The sequence below is a fragment of the Chiloscyllium plagiosum genome, unplaced genomic scaffold (genome assembly GCF_037043375.1).
Source record: "Chiloscyllium plagiosum isolate Xiang-an unplaced genomic scaffold, Cpla_swu_hap1 HiC_scaffold_30, whole genome shotgun sequence".
NCBI lineage: Eukaryota > Metazoa > Chordata > Chondrichthyes > Orectolobiformes > Hemiscylliidae > Chiloscyllium > Chiloscyllium plagiosum.
Window position 1 is genome coordinate 17,518,028 of NW_028270168.1, and position 23,393 is coordinate 17,541,420.

Sequence of the window (23,393 nt, forward strand, 5' to 3'; positions counted from 1 at the left end):
GTTCCAACTTATGCTGCCCTGACCTTCCAGATAGTAATGGTCATGGGTTTGGAAGGTACTGTACAAGGATCTTTTGGTGAATGAAAATATGTAACTACAATCCCTTAGTTTTTAATAGAGAAATTTAAAACTCAAAAAGCTAGACATGTTTATATAAAATTTGAGTTCAACTTTATAAGACTTGTTTATATTGCTGGAAGACAAAATATTGCAGATGTGTTATCAAGAATGTAATAATGTTAGAATAGTTTGAAGGTTACAAAAAAGGAAGGAAATTGTGTAAATCTTATGCAATTGATGAATAAGGATGAATAAATGAGTTTTTGTGTTTTTATGGTATATATGTTTCACCATAATGAAGCAGATTTAGAAATTGTGTTTCTTTTCTCAAGGGTGGAGTTATGTTAGGAGTCCTTAAAAATAACAAGGTGAAGGAAGCTGGAAGGGATGGATTAATTTGCACGCCTTCAAGGTGGCTGAAGGTTTACCGGGTGATTGTTTGAAACTGAACAGTCAAAAATGGCATTGTTGTGGTCCACCTTGTGTTTACAAAGAGACGATTGATTTTGTAGAAATAATGCAAAGGTTTAAGATAGAGAAGAGATGGATTTTATGGCTTTCATTGATGAACAGACTTGACTTCAAAAGATTGGGTCCTGTGCTGAAGCTTGCCTAGCAACAGCTTGGAACTAAATCTACTGTTTCAGTTCACCTCTAAGTGTGTCAGTAAAAAAAAAGAAACCTCCAAGGTGCTGGCAGCAAAAAAAAACAAAGAAACTATGGATGCTACAAATCAGAAGCAAAAACAGAAATTGCTGAAAAAGCTCAGCAGGTCTGGCAGCATATATGAGGAGAAATCAGAGTTAATGTTTCAGGTTGAGTCACCCTTCCTCAGAACTGGGTCAGAAACCTTGCAGCAGGAAAGTCAGACAGATCTCTTGAAATAAAGTAATTTCTTGAGAACCTGAGAAAGTTCCAGAAATCAGATCTTTAACTTTCTGTTAAACTCTGAAAGCTGAACAGTTACTCACATAAAAACTCTAAAATGACTTTCCATCTGACCTGAAGTCTGATTGGAAGATTCCATCAATTCATTGTGTTGCTGACAGCAGAAAATTGACTGGATCTTAAGTCTTCACATTTGTCATCCTTTGAGTTTGTGTCCTTTCTCTCTCAGGGTTTTTTTTCCTATTTGCCTTTTTTAAAACAAAACCCACACAAAACAAAATCTCAGCAAAATGTTATTGTTTGTTGTGTAGTTGTGTATTTTTTTAATTAAGAGGACGTAGTTTAATTCCACAGAATAGCCTTATTGCTAATTGGTTTTGCCATTTTTTTTGTATGAATATGTTTGTGTGTAGTTTTAGTTTCTTTATCTAAAGATATATATTTTCAATAGAGGGATGATAACTAAGGTCAATAGATGAATTCCTAGAAAGACACATTTGTACAATGAGTAGATATTGAATAGACAAAGCCTATTTTTCCTTTGAATTTAGAAAAATAAAAGGTAAAATTTGTAGTTTTTAATATTTTCAGGAGGCTTGACAGGTAGATGCTTCCCTCTGGTTGACAAATCTAGAAATAGGGACCATAATATTAGAACATGAGTTAGAATTAGAATCCCTACAGTGTGGAATAGGCCCTTCAGCCCAACAAGTCCACACTGACCCTCCGAAGAGTAACCCACCCAGACCCAGTTCCCTACCCTATATTTACCTCTGACTAATTCACCTAACCTACATGTCTTTGGATTTTGAGAGAAAACCAGATCACCTGGAAGAAATCCAGGCAGGCATGGGAGAATGTGCAAACTCCACACAAACAGTCGCCCAAGGCTGAAAGCAACCCTGGGTCCCTGGTGCTAACCACTGAGCTATAGATAATCGAGATTAGAAATTTCTTTGATCACAATCTTTTGAATCTTCTTACAGAGGCCTTTGACCGATTTTTGGATTCTAAGGGAATCAAGAGTTATGAGAATAGTGAGTTATTGAAGAGCTGAGCAAGCTACGAGGACAGAATGATCGCACCTATTCTTAGTTCCAATGTTCTTGCAGTCTTAAAAGCTATTACAAAAATATGAAAAAAATTAGTGGAATCTTGCCCTTATCTCAAAGGGCATGGAATACAAAGGGTGAATGGTAATAAATGTTTTGTATGAAATTCTGGCTAAAGTTCATTTCAACCATTACATTCAGTTTTAAGTACTACATCGTAGGAAGTATATGTTAAGTCAACCATGATCTAATTGAATAGCAGGATACAGGGGTTGTATAGCACCCTCTTGTTTCTGGGTGTATGTGGGGTTCCTCCATGACATGACAGGATTCCAGGCATGAGGGTGAGGTTTGAAGCAGAAATTAGCAATACATGTAATTGTAAGATGCATGTGTGAGTTCACATTTGACCAGGGAGCACTTCATTGAGGAAAATGACAACCAGCCAGCAGATGGCACTATCTGCCCTCTCATCTCTTGCATGTGAGTCTTGAACCCAACATGCAACTCTCCAGCACTGAGTCATCAAACTTGACTGGGTATGTTAAATGTTCAGCTTACGTTGAAACAGCACTTTGTGGAGCAAAAGTACTTAATGTTATCTGTGCACAACGTTTTGAATATGAGGAGCAGCTCAGTGGCACATTCAACCTGAGTCTCAAAGTTCAAATTCAATTTGTCATAGAGAATGGAAAGAGACTCTTCAGTCCATCTCGGTCCATGCTGACCAGATATCCTAAATTAATCGAGTCCCATTTGGCCCATATCCCCCAAACCCTTCCTATTCACATACCCATCCAAATGCCTTTTAAATATTGTAATTGTACCCACCTCCACCACTTCCTCTGGCAGCTCATTCCATACACACACCACCCTTTGTGTGAAAATATTGCCCCTTAGGTCCCTTTTAAATCATTCCCCTCCCACCTTAAACCTATGCCCTCTAGTTCTGGACTCCCCTACTCCAGGGAAAAGACCTTGTTTATTTATCCTATCCATGCCCCTCATGATTTTATAAACCTCTATAAGATCGCCCCCTCAGCCTCCGACGCTCCAGGGAAAACAGCCCTGGCCTATTCAACCTCTCCCTATAGCTCAAATCCTCCAAACCTGGCAACATCTGTGAAAATCTTGTTTGAGCTCTTTCAAGTTTCACAACATTCTTCCGATAGGTGTGAGACCAGAGTTGTGCACACAATTCCAAAGTGGCCTAACCAATGTCCGGTCCAGTCGCAACATCCCCAGATACTTAGGAAGAAAAATATAGCTTGCCACTTTGAAGTATTGCTGCTGAGGGAGTGTTGCAGTGTCACACTTGCTGAAGCTTGCATGAGACCTTATAAACCAAATCCCCTGCTCCCTGTCAAATGAACATAATAGATGCTTTGACACCATTATGAAGGCCAATGGAGCATTTGCTTAGTGTCCTGGTCAGTGTTTATTTGTTTTATTCAGGGGATGTGGGGTGCCACTGATTGACCATCCCTAATTGCCCAGAAGGCAGTTGAATCAAATGTAGTCCAGCCCAGATAAGAATGACAGTTTCCTTCCCTTGAGGGCATTAGTTAACAGATTGGGGTTTTCCCCCCAGGCAGTTAACAACGGTTTCATCATCATTATTAAATTCTTAATTCCAAATTTTGTTTGATTTCAAATTCCACTGCAAGATTCAAGTCCAGGTACCCAGAATATTACCTAGGTCTCTGTATTGAAACTCTAGCAATAATACTGCAAGGTCATCAGCTATCACAAACTCACAACTAGTACAAGTAGAATAGAAAGTCCAGCCAGTTATCTCACTGCTGTTTGTGGTAACTTGTCATGTACAAAATGGCAAATTGGTTTCTTACACTGCAACAGTGACTACACTTCAAAAATGTTTTATTGTCTGTACAACATGTTGAAACCTGTTGAGGAGATGAAAATGCTATGCAAATGCAGGAATTTTTCTCTTGTGGGATGGAGAAGACATACATCCATTCCAAGACAGTGAATTTATGATTTTATTTGTAGACCATCCTATTTGAGTTGTATGATGGATGATTTCATTTGGCAAAACAAATTCCACAGACCATCACTAGGCAAGACTTCAAAGCCCCTTAGATCAGTGTGGTTCAGAGCCTCCATATTGACTAAGTCTGTTCACATATACAGAGAAACTGTTTAATTCTTGACACTGCATTTCTGTTATTTACATTCAGACTCACTGTGGACATAAGCCAAATAGCATTCTTCTATTTCTAAGTCTGTTCAGCCTTTCATTTTGATTATGGATGCTGCATGTCTTAATTCTATTGATTTGCATGAGTCCACATTGCTCAATATCTTAACAAGGTATTAATCTCCAAGTTCTTGAGAAAAGAGCATTCCAGATTTCCAGCATTCTTGATTAAGATGAGCTTTCTTCCATTAAACCTGTGCATTCCAGATTTAATCTTAAGGTTAGGTCTGCTTATTCTGTGTTTTGTCACCAACAGACCCTCTCAATCTACCTTATCAATTCATTTCATCATCATAAATCCCTGCATCAGCACACCCCTAAATCTTCAGTGGTCAAGGGAAGCAAACCCAACCAAAGTAACCAGTCCTTTAATGGTTAGATTCTCTTAAGCCTTGTATTATTCTGGTGAATCTGTGATGTATTTCCTCCGAAGTCAATATCTCCAACCTCGAGTCCAGAACTGAACTTAGTTCTCCATTTGGGGCCAAACCAAGTTTTAAAGAAGAAATAGATAACCAATGGGAATGGTCTGCAATACCCTTAGTAATAACATAATGTAAGGCGAAGTATGCAAGAAGGAGCTTCAGTTGCTTGTGAATCGACTGGTTACTATAATCTCATATAAACTGGATAAATTGGATTGGCAATGGTAGCCTGGATGAGGACTTATCACAAGATTTTAAAATTGAATAAGGGCATTTATGTGAACCTGAAAGCTGATGTAACTGAAGTGAACTGGGATTTTAGGCTAGAAATTGGATCAGGAGAAAGTGAGGACTGCAGATGCTGGAGATCAGTCGGAAAGTGTGGCACTGGAAAAGCACAGCAGGTCAGGCAACATCCAAGGAGCAGGAGAATTGACGTTTCGGCATAAGCCCTTCATCAGCGCCAGACTTGACCACAGGATATAGATCAATAGAGTCATTCGGCATAGAAACAGACCCTTCAACCCAAGCCATTCTTTGCCGAACTGGTTTCCCAAACTGAACTCATCCCATTTGCCTACGTTTGACCCCTTTCCCACTTTATCTTTCCTATCCATCTACCTGTCCAAATGTCTGCTCAATGTTGTACTCTTCTCTACCACTTCCTCAGGCAGTTCATTCCATATACACACTACTCTCTGTGTGAAAATATTGTTCCTCCGATCTCTTTTAAATCTTTCCTGTCTCACCTTAAAACACTACTGTCTCGTTTTGGACTCCCCTACCCTGGGGAAAAGATCCTGCTATTCACCTTATCAATGCATTTCATGACTTTATAAACCTTTATCAGGTCACCCCTCAGCCGCTTACCCTCCAGGGGAAAACGTTCCAGCCTCCTCTTAAAACTGAAACCCTCGAGTCTCAGTAACATCCTTCTATATCTTTTTTGCATCCTTTCCAGTTTAATAACATCCTTCCTATAGCAGCACGACCAAACTGTATGCAGTACTCCAATAGTACAGTGTGCAGTAGAGAAGCAGTAGCAGACATTTAACAAGGATAATAACTATATCATACAATAAAGAACGTTTCCATGGTTAAGTAAAGAAATTAAGGAAAGCACCAAACATAATTGCACAAAGACAAATGGTACGTTAGAATATTGACCAGAAATAAAGAACAAAATAGAATGACTAAAAAGTTAATCACTGGGGGAAGAGTTAGAGATTGAGAGGAAGCAAGCTCAGGATACAAAAGTGACAGTAAGGTTTTTTACGTAAATCTAAAAAGAAATGTATAAGTAAAGTTATCTAGATAATGAGATGGGTTGTTAATAGTGGATAATAAGGAAATGGGCGATGAGATTTACAGATATTTTGCTCCAGTCTTCACTATAGAAGATACAAAAAATCTCAGTAATATTGTTTACTTTGGCAAGAAGAATTAAAAATAACAAATATTATTTAAATGCTTGCAGAATTCCAAGGTGCATAGAGATCTATCTAAGTGTTCCAGTGCATGAGTCACAATAAATTAATATGCCAGTGTAAGAAGTAATCAGGAAGGCTGATGAAACAAAAACAGAAATTGCTTGCAAAACTCAAGAGGTCTGGCAACATCTATGAAGAGAAAGCAGAGTTAACAGTTCGGGTCCAGTGACTCTTCTTCAGACCCTTCTGCAAAAGTTCTGAAGAAGGGTCACTGAACCCAAAATGTTAATTCTGCTTTCTTTCCACAGACAATGCCAGATCAGCCGAGCTTTTCCAGCAACTTTTGCTTTTAGAGTCATAGCAATGTACAGTGTGGAAACAGATCCTTCGGTCCAACTTGTCCATGCCGACACCCAGATATTCCAACCCAGTCTAGCCCCACCTGCCAGCACCCGGCCCATATCCCTCCAAATCCTTCCTATTCATCCAGATGCCTTTTAAATGTTGCAATTGTACCAGCCTCCACCACTTCCTCTGCCAACTCATTCCATGCGCGTACGACCCTCTGCGTGAAAAAGTTGCCCCTTAGGTCTCTTTTATATCTTTCCCTTCTCACCCTAAACCTTCTCACCCTTTAGTTCTGGATTCCCCCATGGCTTTGTCTATTTATCCTATCCATGACCCTCATGTTTTTATAAACATCTAGAAGATCACTCCTCGGCCTTCGCTCCAGGGAAAACAGCCCCAACTTATTTAACCTCTCCATAAGACCATAAGACATAGGAGTGGAAGTAAGGCCATTCGACCAATCGAGTCCACTCCGCCATTCAATCATGGCTGATGAGCATTTCAGCTCCACTTACCAGCGTTCTCCCCGTAGCCCTTAATTCCTCTAGACAACAAGAATCTATCAATCTCGGCCTTGAAGACATTTAGCGTCCCGGCTTCCACTGCACTCTGTGGCAATGAATTCCACAGGCCCACCACTCTCTGGCTGAAGAAATGTCTCCGCATTTTTGTTCTGAAATGACCCCCTCTAATTCTAAGGCTGTGTCCACGGGTCCTAGTCTCCTCGTCTAACTGAAACAATTTCCTAGCATCCACCTTTTCCAAGCCATGTATTATTTTGTACGTCTCTATTAAGTCTCCCCTTAATCTTCTAAACTCCAACGAATACAATCCCAGTATCCTCAGCCGTTCCTCATATGTTAGACCTGTCATTCCAGGGATCATCCGTGTGAATCTCTGCTGGACACGTTCCAGTGCCAGTATGTCCTTCCTGAGGTGTGGGGACCAAAACTGGACACAGTACTCCAAATGGGGCCTAACCAGAGCTTTATAAAGTCTTAGTAGTACATCTCTGCTTTTATATTCCAACCCTCTTGAGATAAGAGACAACATTGCATTCGCTTTCTTAATCACGGACTCAACCTGCATGTTTACCTTTAGAGAATCCTCGACTAGCACTCCCAGATCCCTTTGTGCTTTGGCTTTATTAATTTTCTCACCATTTAGAAAGTAGTCTATGCTTTTATTCTTTTTGCCAAAGTGCAAGACCTCGCACTTGCTCACGTTAAATTCCATCAGCCATTTCCTGGACCACTCTCCCAACCTGTCTAGATCCTTCTTTAGCCTCCCCACTTCCTCAGTACTACCTGCCTGTCCACCTAACTTCGTGTCATCGGCAAACTTCGCTAGAATGCCCCCGGTTCCCTCATCCAAATCATTAATATATAATGCGAACAGCTGTGGCCCCAGCACCGAACCCTGCGGGACACCGCTCGTCACCGGCTGCCATTCTGAAAAAGAACCTTTTATCCCAACTCTCTGCCTTCTGTTAGACAGCCAATCCTCAATCCATCCCAGCAGCTCACCTCGAACACCATGGGCCCTCACCTTGCTCAGCAGCCTCCCGTGTGGCACCTTATCAAAGGCCTTTTGAAAGTCTAGATAGACCACATCCACTGGGTTTCCCTGGTCTAACCTACTTGTTACCTCTTCAAAAACTGCCAACAGGAATACATATAACTCAAATCCTCCAACCCTGGCAACATCCTTGTAAATCTTTTCTGAACCCTTTCAAGTTTCACAACATCTTTCCGATAGAAAGGAGACCAGAATTGCACGCAATATTCCAACAATGGAATACAGCCAATGTCCTGTACAGCCGTAACATGACCTCCCAAATCCTGTACTCAATACTCTGACCAATAAAGGAAAGCATACCAAACGCCGCCTTCACTATCCTATCTACCTGCAACTCCACTTTCAAGGAGCTATGAACCTGCACTCCAAGGTCTCTTTGTTCAGCAACACTCACTAGGACCTTACCATTAAGTGTACAAGTCCTGCTAAGATTTTCTTTCCCAAAATGCAACATCTCTCACTTATCTAAATTAATCTCTATCTGCCACTTCTCAGTCCATTGGCCCATCTGATCAAGATCCTGTTGTAAAATGAGGTAACCTTCTTCACTAGCCACTACACCTCCAATTTTGGTGTCATCTGCAAACCTACTAACTATATCCCCATGTTCACATCCAAATCCTTTATATAAATGATGAAAAGTCGTATACCAAGCACCGATCCTTGTGGCACTCCACTCGTCACAGGCCTCCAGTCTAAAAAACAACCCTCCACCACCACCGTCTGTCTTCTAGTTCTGTATCCAAATGGCAAGTTCTCCCTGTATTCCAATGAGATCCAACCTTACTAACCAGTCTCCCACGGGGAGCCTTGCTGAACAACTTACTGAAGTCCATATAGATTACATCTACCACTCTGCCTTCATCAATCCTCTTTGTTACTTCTTCAAAAAAACTCAATCAAGTTTGTGAGACATGATTTCCCACGCACAAAGCCATGTTGACTGTCCCTAATCAGTCCTTGCCTTTCCAAATACATGTACATCCTCTCCCTCAGGATTACCTCCAACGACATCAGTCTCACTGGTGTGTAGTTCCCTGGCTTGTCCTTACCACCTTTCTTGAATAGTTGGCACCACATTAGCCAACCTCCAGTCTTCTGGCACCTCACCTGTGACTATCAATGATACACATTTCTCAGCAAGGGGCCCAGCAATCACTTCCCTAGCTTTCCGCAGAGTTCTCAGGTAGACTTGAACATGTCCTGGGAATTTATCCACTCATGCGTATCTAGACATCCAGCACTTCCTCCTCTGTAATCTGGACATTTTTCAAGATGTCACCATCTATTTCCCTACATTCTATATCTTCCATGTCCTTTCCACAGGAAATACTGATGCAAGATACTCGCTTAGTATCTCCCCCATCTGATGCGGCTCCACACAAAGGCCGCCTTGCTGATCTTTGAGGGGCCCTATTTTCTCCCTAGTTACCCTTTTGTCCTTAATATATTTGTAAAAACCCTTTGGATTCTCCTTAATTCTATTTGCCAAAGCTATCTCATGTCCCATTTTTGCCCTCCTGATTTCCTTCTTTGTTTCTGATTTCCAACATCTGCAGCTCTTTGGGTCATTTTTTTGTATTTAAAGGTAATAAAATACTATCCTTTATAACAAGATAGATTTGAATAAAAATAAGGATGTTATGCTTATACAAGATATAGTGAAAAATCACACAACACCACATTATAGTGATTTCTGACCTTGTCCAATCCAGTCCAACACCGGCATCTCCACATTAGGACATTGTGAGATCACATATTGGATACTGTGTGAAATTATAGTGTCTTCCTTTAGAAAAGGATGTAGATGTTTTGGAGACATTCGGAGAAAATTCACTAAATTGATAACTGGAATAAGCAGGTTTTTCTCAAGGAAACGTTGGACAGACGAGGCTTGATTTCACTGAAGTTTAGAAGAGTGAAGGTGACTTGATTGAAGAGTATAAAGTGCTGAATGGTCTTAAAAAGGTGAATGTAAAAAAGAAGTTTCTTATGGGGTGAGGCCAGAATAAGGCAATCACTGTTTTAGACAGAGGCAAGGAGAATTTTCTTCTGAGGATTTGGAACTTTGCATCTCAAGGCAGTAAAGGCATGGCCATTGAATAGTTTTCAGGATGGGAATGGAGAATTGAAGCATAAACGGATCACCCATAATCTTATTGATTGGCGGAGAAGGCTTAAAGGGTCAAATTACTTATTTTGAACTTGTGTTTGTGTGTAAGTTAATCTTTTTAACCTCGACTGCACCTTTCCATGCTGCCCCTATATACCTCTATTCCTTTGATATTTAAAAATATGCTGATCTGTCAGCCTATGTTCCACTTTGATGCCAGTTCATCTCATCTCTTGATTTTTATAGAATCCAAAAAACTATCATACTTAGCCTTGGTCATACTCAATGACTGAGCATCCACATTGCTCTAAGGTGGAGAATTCAAAAGATTTGTGGCCCTCTATGTGAAGAAATTTCTCATCTCAGTCCTGAATGCCTTAAGGCCCTTCTTTCTTGACTTTACAGTCATTCTTCAGCACTGTACCCCCATGTTGTAAAAAATAGTGCTTGTACTAAGAATGTTAGTAATTTCTGGTGATTTGTTTTGTGATATCAGCACTTATAGCCCTAAATATGTTTGCTGCCCCACACTTCTGAACTTGCTTAAAATTTAGAGGATATTTTAGTCATATTTTGTAGTCCAAAATGGACTACCCTTCATTTGCCTAAATTGAACTGCACTTGCCAATGTTTTGCGTAGGCTCTTCATTGATCAACATTAAGCCGCAATATGACATCCCAACTGCTTGACAGTAGTGCCCCCCCCCCACCTCTGCATAACCATGGGGGATATGTTCCAAAACCACAGATAGGTGCGAACTCATCCATTTAAATGGGAAACTTACCTTCCGTCAGCCCCTGGTCCCTGGTTCTGGAACCTTCCCTGTAACATGTTCGGGCCACAGTATATCATGGGTAACTGAAACTGCGGAAACCAACTCCATGGACACGGCAGTCGCCCTATACTCAGTGCACTGACCAATAACTGCAAGTGTGCCAAACGCTGCCTTCACCACCCTGTCTATCTGCAACTAAACTTGGAACTATGGACCTGCACCCCTAGGTCTCTTTGTACAGCAACACTCCACAGGGACCTACCATAATTGTGTAAGTCCTTCCCTCGGTTGCCTTACCAAAGTGCAACACCTCACATTTATCTAAATTAAGTTCCATCTGCCACTCAGCTATCTGATCAAGGTCCCCTTTTGCTCTGAGATAACCTTCTTCACTATCCATTACACCACCTATTTTGGTACCATCTGCAAACTTAGTAACCATACCTCCTATACCTCCTTGCGGCACACCACTGGTCACAGGTTTCCAGTCTGGAAAGAAACATCCTACCACCACCCTCTGTCTCCTACTTTTTTCCAATTTTGCATCCAAATGGTTACTTCCCCCTGGATTCCATGTGCTCTAACCTTGTTAACCGATCTATCATGTGGAAGTTGTAAAGTCCCTATAGACCTTGTCTGCCACTCTGCCTTCGTCACTCTTCCTTGTCACTTATTCAGAAAAAATCAATCACGTTAGTGAGATGCTACTTCCCACACACTGAGCCATGTTGACTATCCCTAATCAACCAAGGCATTTCTCCTTCTCTGTTGGCTATTATTAGTTACTGTCTTCTATTTATTGAACCTCGTCTTGGATTCTCCCTCAAGCAGAAATATTTTTTCCACATCCACCACCGACCCATTCATAGTTTAGAGAGATCTATTGCACCACCTTTAAGCTTTTCTGGAAGAAAAAAGTTTGTAACTTCATCAATGTTTCTCAATAGCTTTAATCTTTCAGTTCTGATTTTCTCCTTGTGAACCTTTTTTTGCATTTTGTCAGATGCTTCCATGTCCAATTTATCAAGTTCACTTTTCTTCATATGTGGTTTGAACAGAGTTCTATACAAGTTTAATGTAACTTTCCTATTTTTGATTTATGTAAACCTAGAAGTAAATGCCAGTGCATTATTACCATCTCTGATTGATTTGCTGATCTGTTTTTTTTTCACCTGTATCCTTCATTCCCTTTGTTCCTATTTGCTGTTCGGGTTTTTTTTACTATGGTATCAGCATAGTTATCGTTTCTTTCTTTAATAGCAAAGTGTATCAATTCAAATTGTTCCATGTTAAATTTAATTTGCCACTTAACACTTAAATCAGTTATGTAAATGATTTGGATGTGAACGTAGGAGGTATACTTAGTAGGTTTGCAGGTGACGCCAAAATTGGAGGTATTGTGTACAGCGAAAAAGGTTACCTCAGAGTACAACGGGATTTTGACCAGATGGGTCATAGGACTGAGGAGTGGCAGTTGGAGTTTAATTTAGATAAATGAGAGGTGCTGCATTTTGGAAAAGCACATCAGAGCAGGACTCATACACTTAATGGTAAGGTCCTGGGGAGTGTTGCTGAATAAAGATCTTGGAGTGCAGGTTCATAGTTCCTTGAAAGTAGAATCACAAGTGGATAGGATAGTGAAGAAGGTGTTTGGTAAGCTATCCTTTATTGGTCAGAGCGTTGAGTATAGGAGTTGGGAAGTCATGTTGCAGCTGTACAGGACATTAATTAGCCCACTTTTGGAATATTGCTTGCAGTTCTGGTCTCCTTCCTATCGGAAGTGTTTAGAAAAGATTTACAAAGATTTTGCCAGGGTTGGAGGACTTGAGCTATAGGGAGAGGTGGAATATACTGAGGCTGTTTTTCCTGGAATGTTGGAGGCTGAGGGGTGACCTTATTAGAGGTTTCTGAAATCATAAGGGGAATGGATAGGTAGAGATGGAAATGTGTTGCTGGAGAAGCGCAGCAGGTCAGGCAGCATCTAGGGAACAGGAGAATCGACGTTTCGGGCATTAGCCCTTCTTCAGGCTAATGCCCGAAACGTCGATTCTCCTGTTCCCTAGATGCTGCCTGACCTGCTGCGCTTCTCCAGCAAGACATTTCCATCTCTGATCTCCAGCATCTGCAGACCTCATTTTCTCTTCAATGGATAGGTAGACAAGGTCTTTTCCCTGGGGTGGGCAAGTCTAGGGGTGTAGACGTAGGGTGATAGAGGAAAGATATAAAAGGGACCTAAGGGGCAATTTTTTCACGCAGCGGGTGGTGTGTGTATGGAATGAGCTGCCAGAGGAAGTGTTGGAGGCTGGTACAATTTGCAACATTTAAAAGGCATCTGGATGGGTATATAAATAAGAAGTTTAGAGGGATATGGGCCAAATGCTGGCAAATGGGACTAGAATTGGATAGAATATCTGGTCAGCATGGGGTAGACCGAAGGGTCTGTTCCGCGCTGTACATCTCTATGACTCTGACTCGATGCAGTTTTCTAAGATGCCCTTTTGTATTCTGCTGCATGTTATCTATCTGTTTCCCAGTTAATATATATGCGCATTTTGGACTTGAATTAATTTATTCCTAAATCTAAATCATTAAATAGATTATGATAACCAGACAAATCATATCTTACATAAGTACATCAGTAATAAAACAGAACGGAGGATATGGTGTTACTGCTACACAGAAGTTGCAAAGAAAGATCAACTCTAATTTGGGAGGTCCATTCATAAGTCTGATAACAGTGGGGAAAGATCTGTTCTTAAATCTGTGGGTTGGTGTCATAGAGTGAATGGTCCTTTTGGAATTGTGAAAGGGAGGGAAGGGGAAGATGTGTTTAGTGACATCAAGCTGGGTCTGGCAGAAATATTGAAGGAAATGCCACCAAGTGTTTACAGCATTTCTTGTTTTTACTCCAGTTTCCCAGCATCTGTGGTATTTGGCTTTTGTATTTGTGTCTATAGTTACTGAGATAGCATGAAGTTTTACCACTGACAGTGAGAAGGAAAAACATCAAAGTCATAATTATCAGTTCCTGTTAAATGCTTAAAACATTAGGTCATTTTTATTGTGCATTTTCAGAACCAGTTTAAAAGGAGAGCTAATTGTAAAACATAGGAATAAGTGGAGAGGTGCTTGAGGCAACACTGGGATGATGCACCTCTTGTGCTGTGCTATGAAACGCTATTCAATAAATCTAATGTAAACACAGCAGTTTTTTGACCCAGCACAGATTGTAGCCAACCATTAAAGATGTTTCTTTTCTCAGTTCCTGGATCATTTACTGACTGGTATCGAAGATGTATGTGGACACTATGGACATCATCACTGGAAAGACAAGTGAGTCAGGTTACAGAAGTTATTTATCAGTAATCAAGATATAGGATCATTGCTACACCATTTAAATACATTTAACATTGAGGTTTCCAGCGGGTTTGTGAGAGATTTATTCTCGTTCAGTTAATTTACTGACTGATCAGGCCCTGGTTTTAAGATATCTCAAATCACTGTGTATACTTTCTTTAGTAATAAAACACTCACCACTCAGGAAAATTGTACTGGGATCTAAGCTGGGCCAAAGGAAACCTTACAATTGCCTCCGAAAAGTTCCAGAGATGTAGAGGAAAGGATTGCAAAGATGATTCTGGATAGGAGCGAAAGTAACAGGGTAATTGTTATGGGGGACTTTAACTTTCCAAATATTGACTGGAAATGCTATAGTTTGAGTACTTTAGATGGGTCAGTTTTTGTCCAATGTGGATAGGAGGGTTTCCTGACACAATATGTAGATAGGCCAACAAGAGGCAAAGCCACATTGGATTTGGTACTGGGTAATGAAGCTGTTAGATTTGGAGGTAGGTGAGTACTTTGGTGATAGTGACCACAATTTGGTTACGTTTACTTTAGCGATAGAAAGGGATAAGTATATACTGCAGGGCAAGAGTTATAACTGGGGGAAAGACAATTATGAGGTGATTAGGCAAGATTTAGGATGCATAGGATGGGGAAGGAAATTGCAGGGGTTGGGCACAACTGAAATGTGGAGCTTGTTTAAGGAATAGCTAATGTGTGTCCTTGATAAGTATATACCTGGCAGGCAGGAAGTGTTCGAGCGAGGGAACCATGGTTTACTAAAGAAGTTGAATCTCTTGTCAAGATGAAGAAGGAGGCTAATGTGAAGATGAGGCATGAAGGCCCAGCTAGGACACTTGAGAGATACATGTTAGCCAGGAAAAATGTAAAGAGAGAGCTAAGAAGAGCCAGGAGGGGAAATGAGAAGTCTTTGGCAGGTAGGATCAAGGAAAACCCTGAGGCTTTCTATAGGTATGTCAGGAGTAAAAGAATGACGAGACTAAGATTAGGGTCCATCAAGGACAGTTGTGGGAAGTTGTGCATGGAGTCTGAAGAGCTAGGAGAGGTGCTAAATGAATATTTTTTGTCGATATTAATACAGGAAAAAGACAATGTTGTCAAGGAGAATACAGAGATGCAGACTATTGGACTAGACAGGATTGAGGTTCCTAAGGAGGAGGTGTTAGCAATTCTGGAAAGTGTGAAAATAGATAAGTCCCCTGGGCTGGATCGGATTTATCCTAGGATTCTCTGGGAAGTTAGGGAGGAGATTGCAGAGCCTTTAGCTTTGAACTTTGTCGTCATTGTCGACAGGAATAGTGCCAGAAGATTGGAGGATAGCAAATGTTGTCCCCTTGTTCAAGAAGGGGAGTAGAGACAACCCTGGTAATGATAGACCAGTGAGCCTTACTTCGGTTATGGGTAAAGTGTTGGAAAGGATCATAAGAGATAGGATTTATAATCATCTGCAGAGGAATAATTTGATTAGGGATAGTCAACACGGTTTTGTGAAGGGTAGGTAATGCCTCACAAATCTTAATAAGTTCTTTGAGAAGGTGACCAAATAGGTGGATGAGGATAAAGCGATTGAAGTCGTGCCTATGGATTTCAGTAAAGCATTTGATAAGGTTCCTCATGGTAGGCTATTGCAGAAAATACAGAGGCATGGGATTGAGGGTGATTTAGCGGTTTGGATTAGAAATTGGCTAGCTATAAGAAGACGAAGATGGTGATTAATGGGAAATGTTCATCCTGGAGTTCAGTTACTTGTGGTGTACCACAAGGATCTGTTTTGGGTCCACTTTTGTTTGTCATTTTTACTAATGACCTGGATGAGGGCGTAGAAGGATGGGCTAGTAAATTTGCGGGTGATCCTAAAGTCGGTGGAATTGCGGATAGTGCAGAAGGATGTTGCAGGTTACAGAGGAAGATGGATAAGCTGCAGAGCTGGGATGAGAGGTTGCAAGTGGAGCTTAATGCGGAAAAGTGTGAGGCGATTCACTTTGGAAGGAGTAACAGGAATATAGAATATTGGGCTAATGGTAAGATTCTTGGTTGTGTGGGTGAGCTGAGAGATCTTGGTGTTCGTGTGCATAGATCCTTGCAAGTTGTCATCCAGGTTTTAAGAAGGCATACTGTGTGTTAGCATTTATTGGTAGAGGGGTTGAGTTTCAGAGCCACGACGTCATGTTGCAGCTGTACAAAACTCTGGTGCAGCCACACTTGGAGTATTGCGTACAGTTCTGATCACCGAATAAGAGGAAGGATGTGGAAGCTTTGGAAACACTGCAGGAAAGATTTACCAATATGTTGCCTGGTATGGGGGGAAGATCTTATGAGGAAAGGCTGAGGGACTTGAGGCTATTTTCGTTAGAGAGTAGAAGGTTGAAGAGGTGACTTAATAGAGACATACAAGATGATTAGAGGATGATGTAGGGTGGGCAGTAAGAGCCTTTTTCCTAGCACAAGAGGACTTAGCTTTAAATTGAGGGGTGATAGATATACGACAGATGTCAGAGGTAGGTTCTTCACTCAAAGTAGTAAGCACGTAGAATTCCCTGCCTGCAACAGTAGTAGACTTGTCAACTTTCGGTGCGCTTAAATGGTCATTGGATAAACATATGGATAAAAATGGAATAGTGTAGGTTAGATAGACTTCAGATCAGTTTCACAGGTCGGCGCAACATTGAGGGCTGAAGGGCCTGTATGCGCTGTAAAGTTCTGTGTCATGTAATATTTACATATAATATTGCTGTCTCCATACCTCCTTTCTAAGCACAAAGGCTGAATGGACTACCCATTTCTTGGTTCCATTTGTATAACAAGGGGCATAGAGGATTGCTTGACACCCAGAGATTCCTATAAATCTCATGCTGTAAGGATCAGGGTGACAAGCTGTTGTAATTTAAATGATGCTATGTTATATCCTTACTCCTTAGATATTCCAGACTCTGAAAAATAGTATTTAAATGGTAGCTGGACAGAAATATGGACACACCACACAATATACAATCGTTTTGAAATAATTATTAATTTTCTTTCAGGCTGAACCGGTTTAATAAAAAATACGTTAAGAAATGTTTAATTAGTGGGGAAAGATCGAAAGAGCCACAGCTCATTGCATTTTACCACAAAATGGAAATGAGAAATGCGATCGAGATGGTTGTAAGCGGTGGCCTACCCAAGCTTCCATCATCAGTGTCTATACAGTAAGTGACTGTAATGGAGAAAAAATTCAGAGGGTACGTGGGAGGTGAGGGGCTTAAATGTGAGGATACTAGAGGATATTTCGGGATTGCAAGTGGGGAGCTCGCTGGTGAGACAGGAAGTGAAGAGAAGGCAATGGAAGAAATGGGGGCATAGCAGGGAGAGAAATTGGATCCCTGGCAAAAGGAAGGGAAGACATGTCAGCAAGAAGGGAAAAGCTGAATCTTTATGAAAGACTTATTTTAGTAATGCTGTTGAGAAGTAGTTACATAATACAAAGAACTAAAAGTTTGAAATTCAAGTGCTGTTTTATTGAAACAGTGAGGTAGGTTCAGGCAGTGCTCTTTTACCCCCAGTCTATAATTCTGACCAGTCACGAGTTCAGTGTTGCGTCTAAAAACTGCTTTTGTACATTATGCAAATAGAAAGGGCCCATTTGGGTTCTCGGAACATTGTTGCTCAAATGAATAGTGCGTGGTTCAAAAAATGTTTAATAGGCATGTCCAGAGGAAGGATACACTTACGGAACGACTACTGCCTACGCTTACAAAAGAGAGAGAAGAGGAAGTCCGAAAAATACTTCGTGAGAATCTCCAGAAAACAAGACAACGGGTATGAAATCTGCTCAGGGTAGATATTACTCACTTTACTGTAGAGTTGCTGTTTGGGATAAAGTTTGCTAACTACATTGTTTCTCACTAATTGTAATAATTTTTCAGAGTAAATGTTGCTAACTGCCACCAGTTGCAGTTATTGTTCAGTATTCATGGAATATGTTTAAGAAAGAAATAGATTTCTAAAGGCTAGGGATGTTGAGGAATATGGAGAGAACACAGGCGTGCAACATTGAAACAGAAGATCAACCGTGACCATGTTGAATGACAGAGTGGCTGAATGGCCCACTTCTACTCCTAACTCCCATTTGCTAAAGCTTACTCACTCACTGCACCTAGTTACATTGATCAGCCAGGTAATTGTTATTTACTGTATAACCAGCCTTCCTGTTCTGCATTGGTCTCGAACTAGCTGAGTCAGACTCTTGTCTGCAAATTGTGTCCCTTAATGCTGCATGTCGTAATGAATAATCTCTGCTTTTTCTTCCAGCTTCGATCCTACAATAGACATACACTGATTGCCGATCCGTATGAGGACCAGTGGAATCAAATATTACTAAAACGGCAAAGGTTGCGCAGTTTTGATCCACGGGTAGGTGGGGTCTCGCCACTGAAATTAAGCTTGCTTTTGTTTCTGTGAGCTTTTTTATATATCTACAATACTCCAGTCATTTGCCACTGTTGCAACTAGCCGTCTCAGACCAATATTGTTGGGTTAGAGCTGAGCAGAATAACAAGCCTCCATATCTATCTCTTAGGGTTTGGAGATTTCATGATTCCCTGTCTCTCCATAAGGGGATTTTATCAGTGACTGAACAGAACATAAAAATGTCTGGATTGAAAAAAGTCAATCAACTATTGTAGCTCCTTGCATGGCTTAAGCTTTGCTCTGTCAGAAATTTCCTTATTCACAATCTACAAACTCTTTACCTATACCTTGGGTGACTCAAACAGATTCATAAATGATATCAGGATCATTCTCTCATGTTACACATTACGACCTCCTGCTTTACTTAAAAGTATGGAATAACAATGTTATACACTGTGGAAGGTGGGCAAAGCTATGACTGGGGTTAGGTGATATGGGCATGGTCAGAGCTGAGAGGTATGTTGATGGGGCTGAAGCTAGGTAAAAGATGGGGAAACCAGGTAGAAAATGGATGATACTGAGCTAGATGGAAAGTGGGTAATATTAGGCAGTTTGAAGGGTAGGTGATGCCAATTGGGGATCTAGGTTGAATATCATACACTCCAATGGATGGTCAGCTGGCAATTCCAACCTAGTTTGTTGCCTTTGTTTAATGTTGGCGATCTTGAACACCAGGATTTGCATAGCAAATTTGTGGTTTTTGGGGACACTACTGCCATGTTGACAGTATTTACCTAGCAAGAGCAAATTATACCAATCTGTGAAACTTGTGAGTCACTTTCACTGCAGACAACAGTTGATGATTGGTCTATCTAAAACATGACTTATCTGGGGGAAGCGTATGGTGGTTTATAGTATGTGTCTACCATATATAGTAGGTTTTGTTATTATGATTTGACAGTGACCTATACCCATATGTTCACATTGATTACTTTCTGGGTCATTTACAGGGTTCGACTTACCTGACTGTTCCAACCGTTGGCCGTGGCTCCCCACCTGAGCAAAAACCAGCTGAGTCAGGTAATGAAAGGTTCAACCTGCTTCGTGCCATATTATCTTGTTAATTTCATTGTTGAATTTAGTTCACTGACCTCCTGACCTCAGTGCAGATCACTGACCTCCACTTTATCTTGTCATGAGGATTACTGACTCCTTGATCTCAAAGTTAATTGATGATATTGAATTCCTTTCTGTTCAAGAATAAAACAGGTTCAAGAAATAAATCACAAAATGTACAAGTTCCAGTCCCTTTTCCCAGCACACTTTTATTTCAACACCAAATACCAAAACAAATTCCTCTGACCTGTGGTTTGTTAAGCTACAGCTTCGTTGTTGGATTGGAAACTTTGAGTAATGGCCAAGCCATAGTTTGCATTTCCTAGATCTATTTAAACTCGTGTCTTTCCCTGCTGAGTACGCTGCATGTTCTGACATACATAGCTGGCTTTCCTAAGTGAGCAGGGAACACCAGTGAGACTTCAGAAAGAGAAGTTTATATAATGCCTCGCAAGTACTCAACATGTCATTTTACAGTCAATTAAATGTTTTCAAAATAGGTTTACTAGGCAAATGAAGTTGCTATTAATACACAGCAAAATTCTTCAACAGGAATGACTTAAGTGACTCAATAAACTGGCTTAGCGAAAACAACAAATGCTGGAGATCACAGCGAGTCAGGCAGTATCCATGGAGAGAGAGCAAGCTAACGTTTCCAGTTCAGTTTATGATATAGTTGGTGGCATGGGGTGTCAGTGGTGGAGGGTGCTGATGGAGAAAAGATGTTGATAGTTCAGAATAAGAGATCAGAATGTGAGAATGGCAGAACAATGGTGTGTCTCCTGCCAGACTTGAAAGGGACAGACATTCCTCACGGATTGGTTGAGGGGGGGGGGTGGTGAAGAGAGAGAGAGAGGACATAGAGGACATGATAACAAGTGAAAAGAAGTGTTGAACTCAATATTAAGTCCAAAAGGCTGTAAAGTGCCTTGACTGAAGATGGAATGTTGTTCCTCCAGCTTATGCAGTGATTCACTGGAACACGAGCATGCCGAGGACAGATGTGGGCAGAATGCTGTGTTAAAATGATCAGCTGCAGGAAGGTTGGGGTCCTGCTTGTACACGGTCTGGAGATTTTCCTGTCCTCCCATTCCAGTGGAACAGTCTGTCCTTTCAATCTGGCAGGAGAGACACCATTGTTCTGCCATTCTCAAGTTCTGATCACTTAATCTGAACTATCAACATCTTTTCTGCATCAGCACCTGACATCCCACTGCACTCCCCCCATATTATAACATAAAAACTGTCACCCTCTACACTTCACTTCAGCTCTAAAGCTTGCTCTCTATCCATGGATGCTGTTTGACCTGCTGTGCTCTCCAGAGTTTGTTGTTTTCAGTAGATACCAGCACAGCAGTAATTTGTTCCTGCAAACTGGTTTAGTGATATTGTTTAAAGAATAAATATAGAACAAAACACCAGAGCAATTTCCTCTGCTTTTCCCATAGAGCCGTGGAATATTTGGCATCCACCTGAGTGGGGGCACAATGCACCAGCTTAATGCCTCATCCAAAAGAGGGCCCCTCCACAGCAATCCCTCCATGTGGAAACCTAGCATTCCTATAAATGTTTTGAAATATCAACCTGGATTTTGTGGTATGGTCTTGAGTGATGTATGAACCCACATTTGTCTCTATCCACTGAATCAAGGCTAGAGTCTAAGCAACTTAAATTTTCCCCAGAAGTTACATTGATAGCGACCAACTGGCCTCAGAATCATACAGTACAGAAGAGGCCCTTTGACTGATGGAGTCTGTACCACCAAAAATACAAGCTTCAAATAGAAGAACCTGAGCTTTTCCAGCCTCTCATCAGATGAAATGTTCCATCCCAGGCAACATCCTGAATCTACACCACCTCCAATGCAATCATGTCCTTCCTTTATGGTGACCAGAACTCCACACAGTACTCCAGCTGTGGCCTTACCAAAGTTCTGTACAGCTCCAGCATGACCTTTCTGCTTTTATAATCTAATCCACAACTGATAAAGGCACATATCCTGTATGTCATCTTAACTGCCCTATTAAACTGTCCTGCCATCGTCAGGGACTTGTGACAAACACCCCAAGATCCCTCCGTTCCTCTGAGCTTCCTATTGTGCTGCCATTCATTGAGTACTCCTTTGTCTTGTTCCTTCTTCCACAGTGCATGACTTCACATTTATCGCAGTTAGATTCCATCTGCCACGAACCTGCCCATCTGACCACTCCTTGACATCCTCCTGTAACCTAACACCTTCTCCCTCAGTGTCAACCAGCCATCCAATTTTTGTGTCATCCGTAAAATCACTTAATATCTCTCCACTCCTCACCCCCTAACTCCCAACATTCTCATCTACCTAATTCCATAAATAGCAGAAACAATAAGGGACCCAGCACTGCTGCCCGTGCACTGCACACTTGTCTCCAGTCACACAAACAGACTTGTACTAGCATTCTCTGTCTCCTGTCACTAAGCCAATTGTGGATCTAACTTGCCAAGTTACAATGGATCCCATGAGCTTTTACTTTCTTTGTCAGTTTCCTATGTAGAATGTTGTCCATGGCCTTGCTGAAATCCATTTGAATATATCAACTGCCCTCCCCTCATCCTAACACTTGATCACCTGCTTTAAAAAGTTCCACCAGATTTGTTAGACATGCCTTCCCTCTCTCAAAGCCATGCTGACTAGCCCTGATCAAACCTTGCCTCTCTAAATAGAGATTAATTTTCCGTTCACTATTTTCTCTGATAGTTTGCCTACTCACCGGCTTATAGTTCCCTGGTCTATCTCCTATCCTTCTTGTAAAGTGAAACCACATTAACTATCCTGCAATCCTCTGGCATCTTCTCAAAGGCCAGAGATGATTTAAACATTTGGGTCTGGACTTCCCTTGTATCCCAGATTACTGTGGGAGACATCTCGTCTAGACCTGCCTTCTGTGGAAACTGGTTGCTCCTAAACTGCATTATAGACTTGTATTTTTAATTTATTTATGGTATATGGGTGTTGCCATCTGGGCCAGTCTTTATTGCTCATTTCTAGTTGCCCTTGACAAAGTGGTAGTGGGCTACCTTCTTGAGCCACATAGTTTGCATTTGGTGCAGAGAGACCCCTAATGCCACGAGGGACGAGATTCAAGGGTTTTGACCTAGTGACACTGAAGAAACAATATACAGGACTACCACTGTATCCGCAGAATTGGCTTCCGCAGTTTCAGTTATCCGCAATTTGCCACGGCCCGACAATATTACACGGAACATTCCAGAACCAAGAACCAGGGAGCTGCCGGGGAGGTAAATTTCTCATTTAAATGAATGGGCTTGCTGCTATCCGGGGTAGGTCTTGAAACAGAGCCCCCGCGGATACGGAGAGCCTGCTGTATTTCCAAGTCCATATGGTGAAGAGAGCATGCAGGTGGTTGTAATCTGTGTATCTTTTGCCTTTGTCCTTCGAGATGGTAGTGGTTATGAGTTTGGAAAGTGCTGTCAAAGGAACCCTGGTGAATTTCTGAAGTGCATCTTGTGGATGGTACACCCTGCTGCTATTGAGTGTCAGTGGTGTTGGGAGTGAATATTTTTAGATGTGTCAATCAGGAAGGCTGCTTTGTTCTGGATGGTGTCAAGCTCCTTGAGTGTCGGAGTTGCACTC

The 23,393-nt window shown here is 41.3% G+C and overlaps 1 protein-coding gene across 1 annotated transcript in view; it reads left to right on the forward strand.

Annotated features, from left to right (window-relative positions):
- slc9a1a (solute carrier family 9 member A1a) overlaps positions 1-23,393 on the forward strand; it is a 59,303-nt gene that overhangs the window by 33,299 nt on the left and 2,611 nt on the right. The window contains exons 7-11 of the mRNA XM_043717460.2: positions 14,154-14,224; positions 17,281-17,445; positions 17,941-18,055; positions 18,548-18,649; positions 19,657-19,726. Of these exons, the coding sequence (XP_043573395.1) occupies positions 14,154-14,224; positions 17,281-17,445; positions 17,941-18,055; positions 18,548-18,649; positions 19,657-19,726 (523 nt within the window). The remainder of the gene's footprint in view (positions 1-14,153; positions 14,225-17,280; positions 17,446-17,940; positions 18,056-18,547; positions 18,650-19,656; positions 19,727-23,393) is intronic.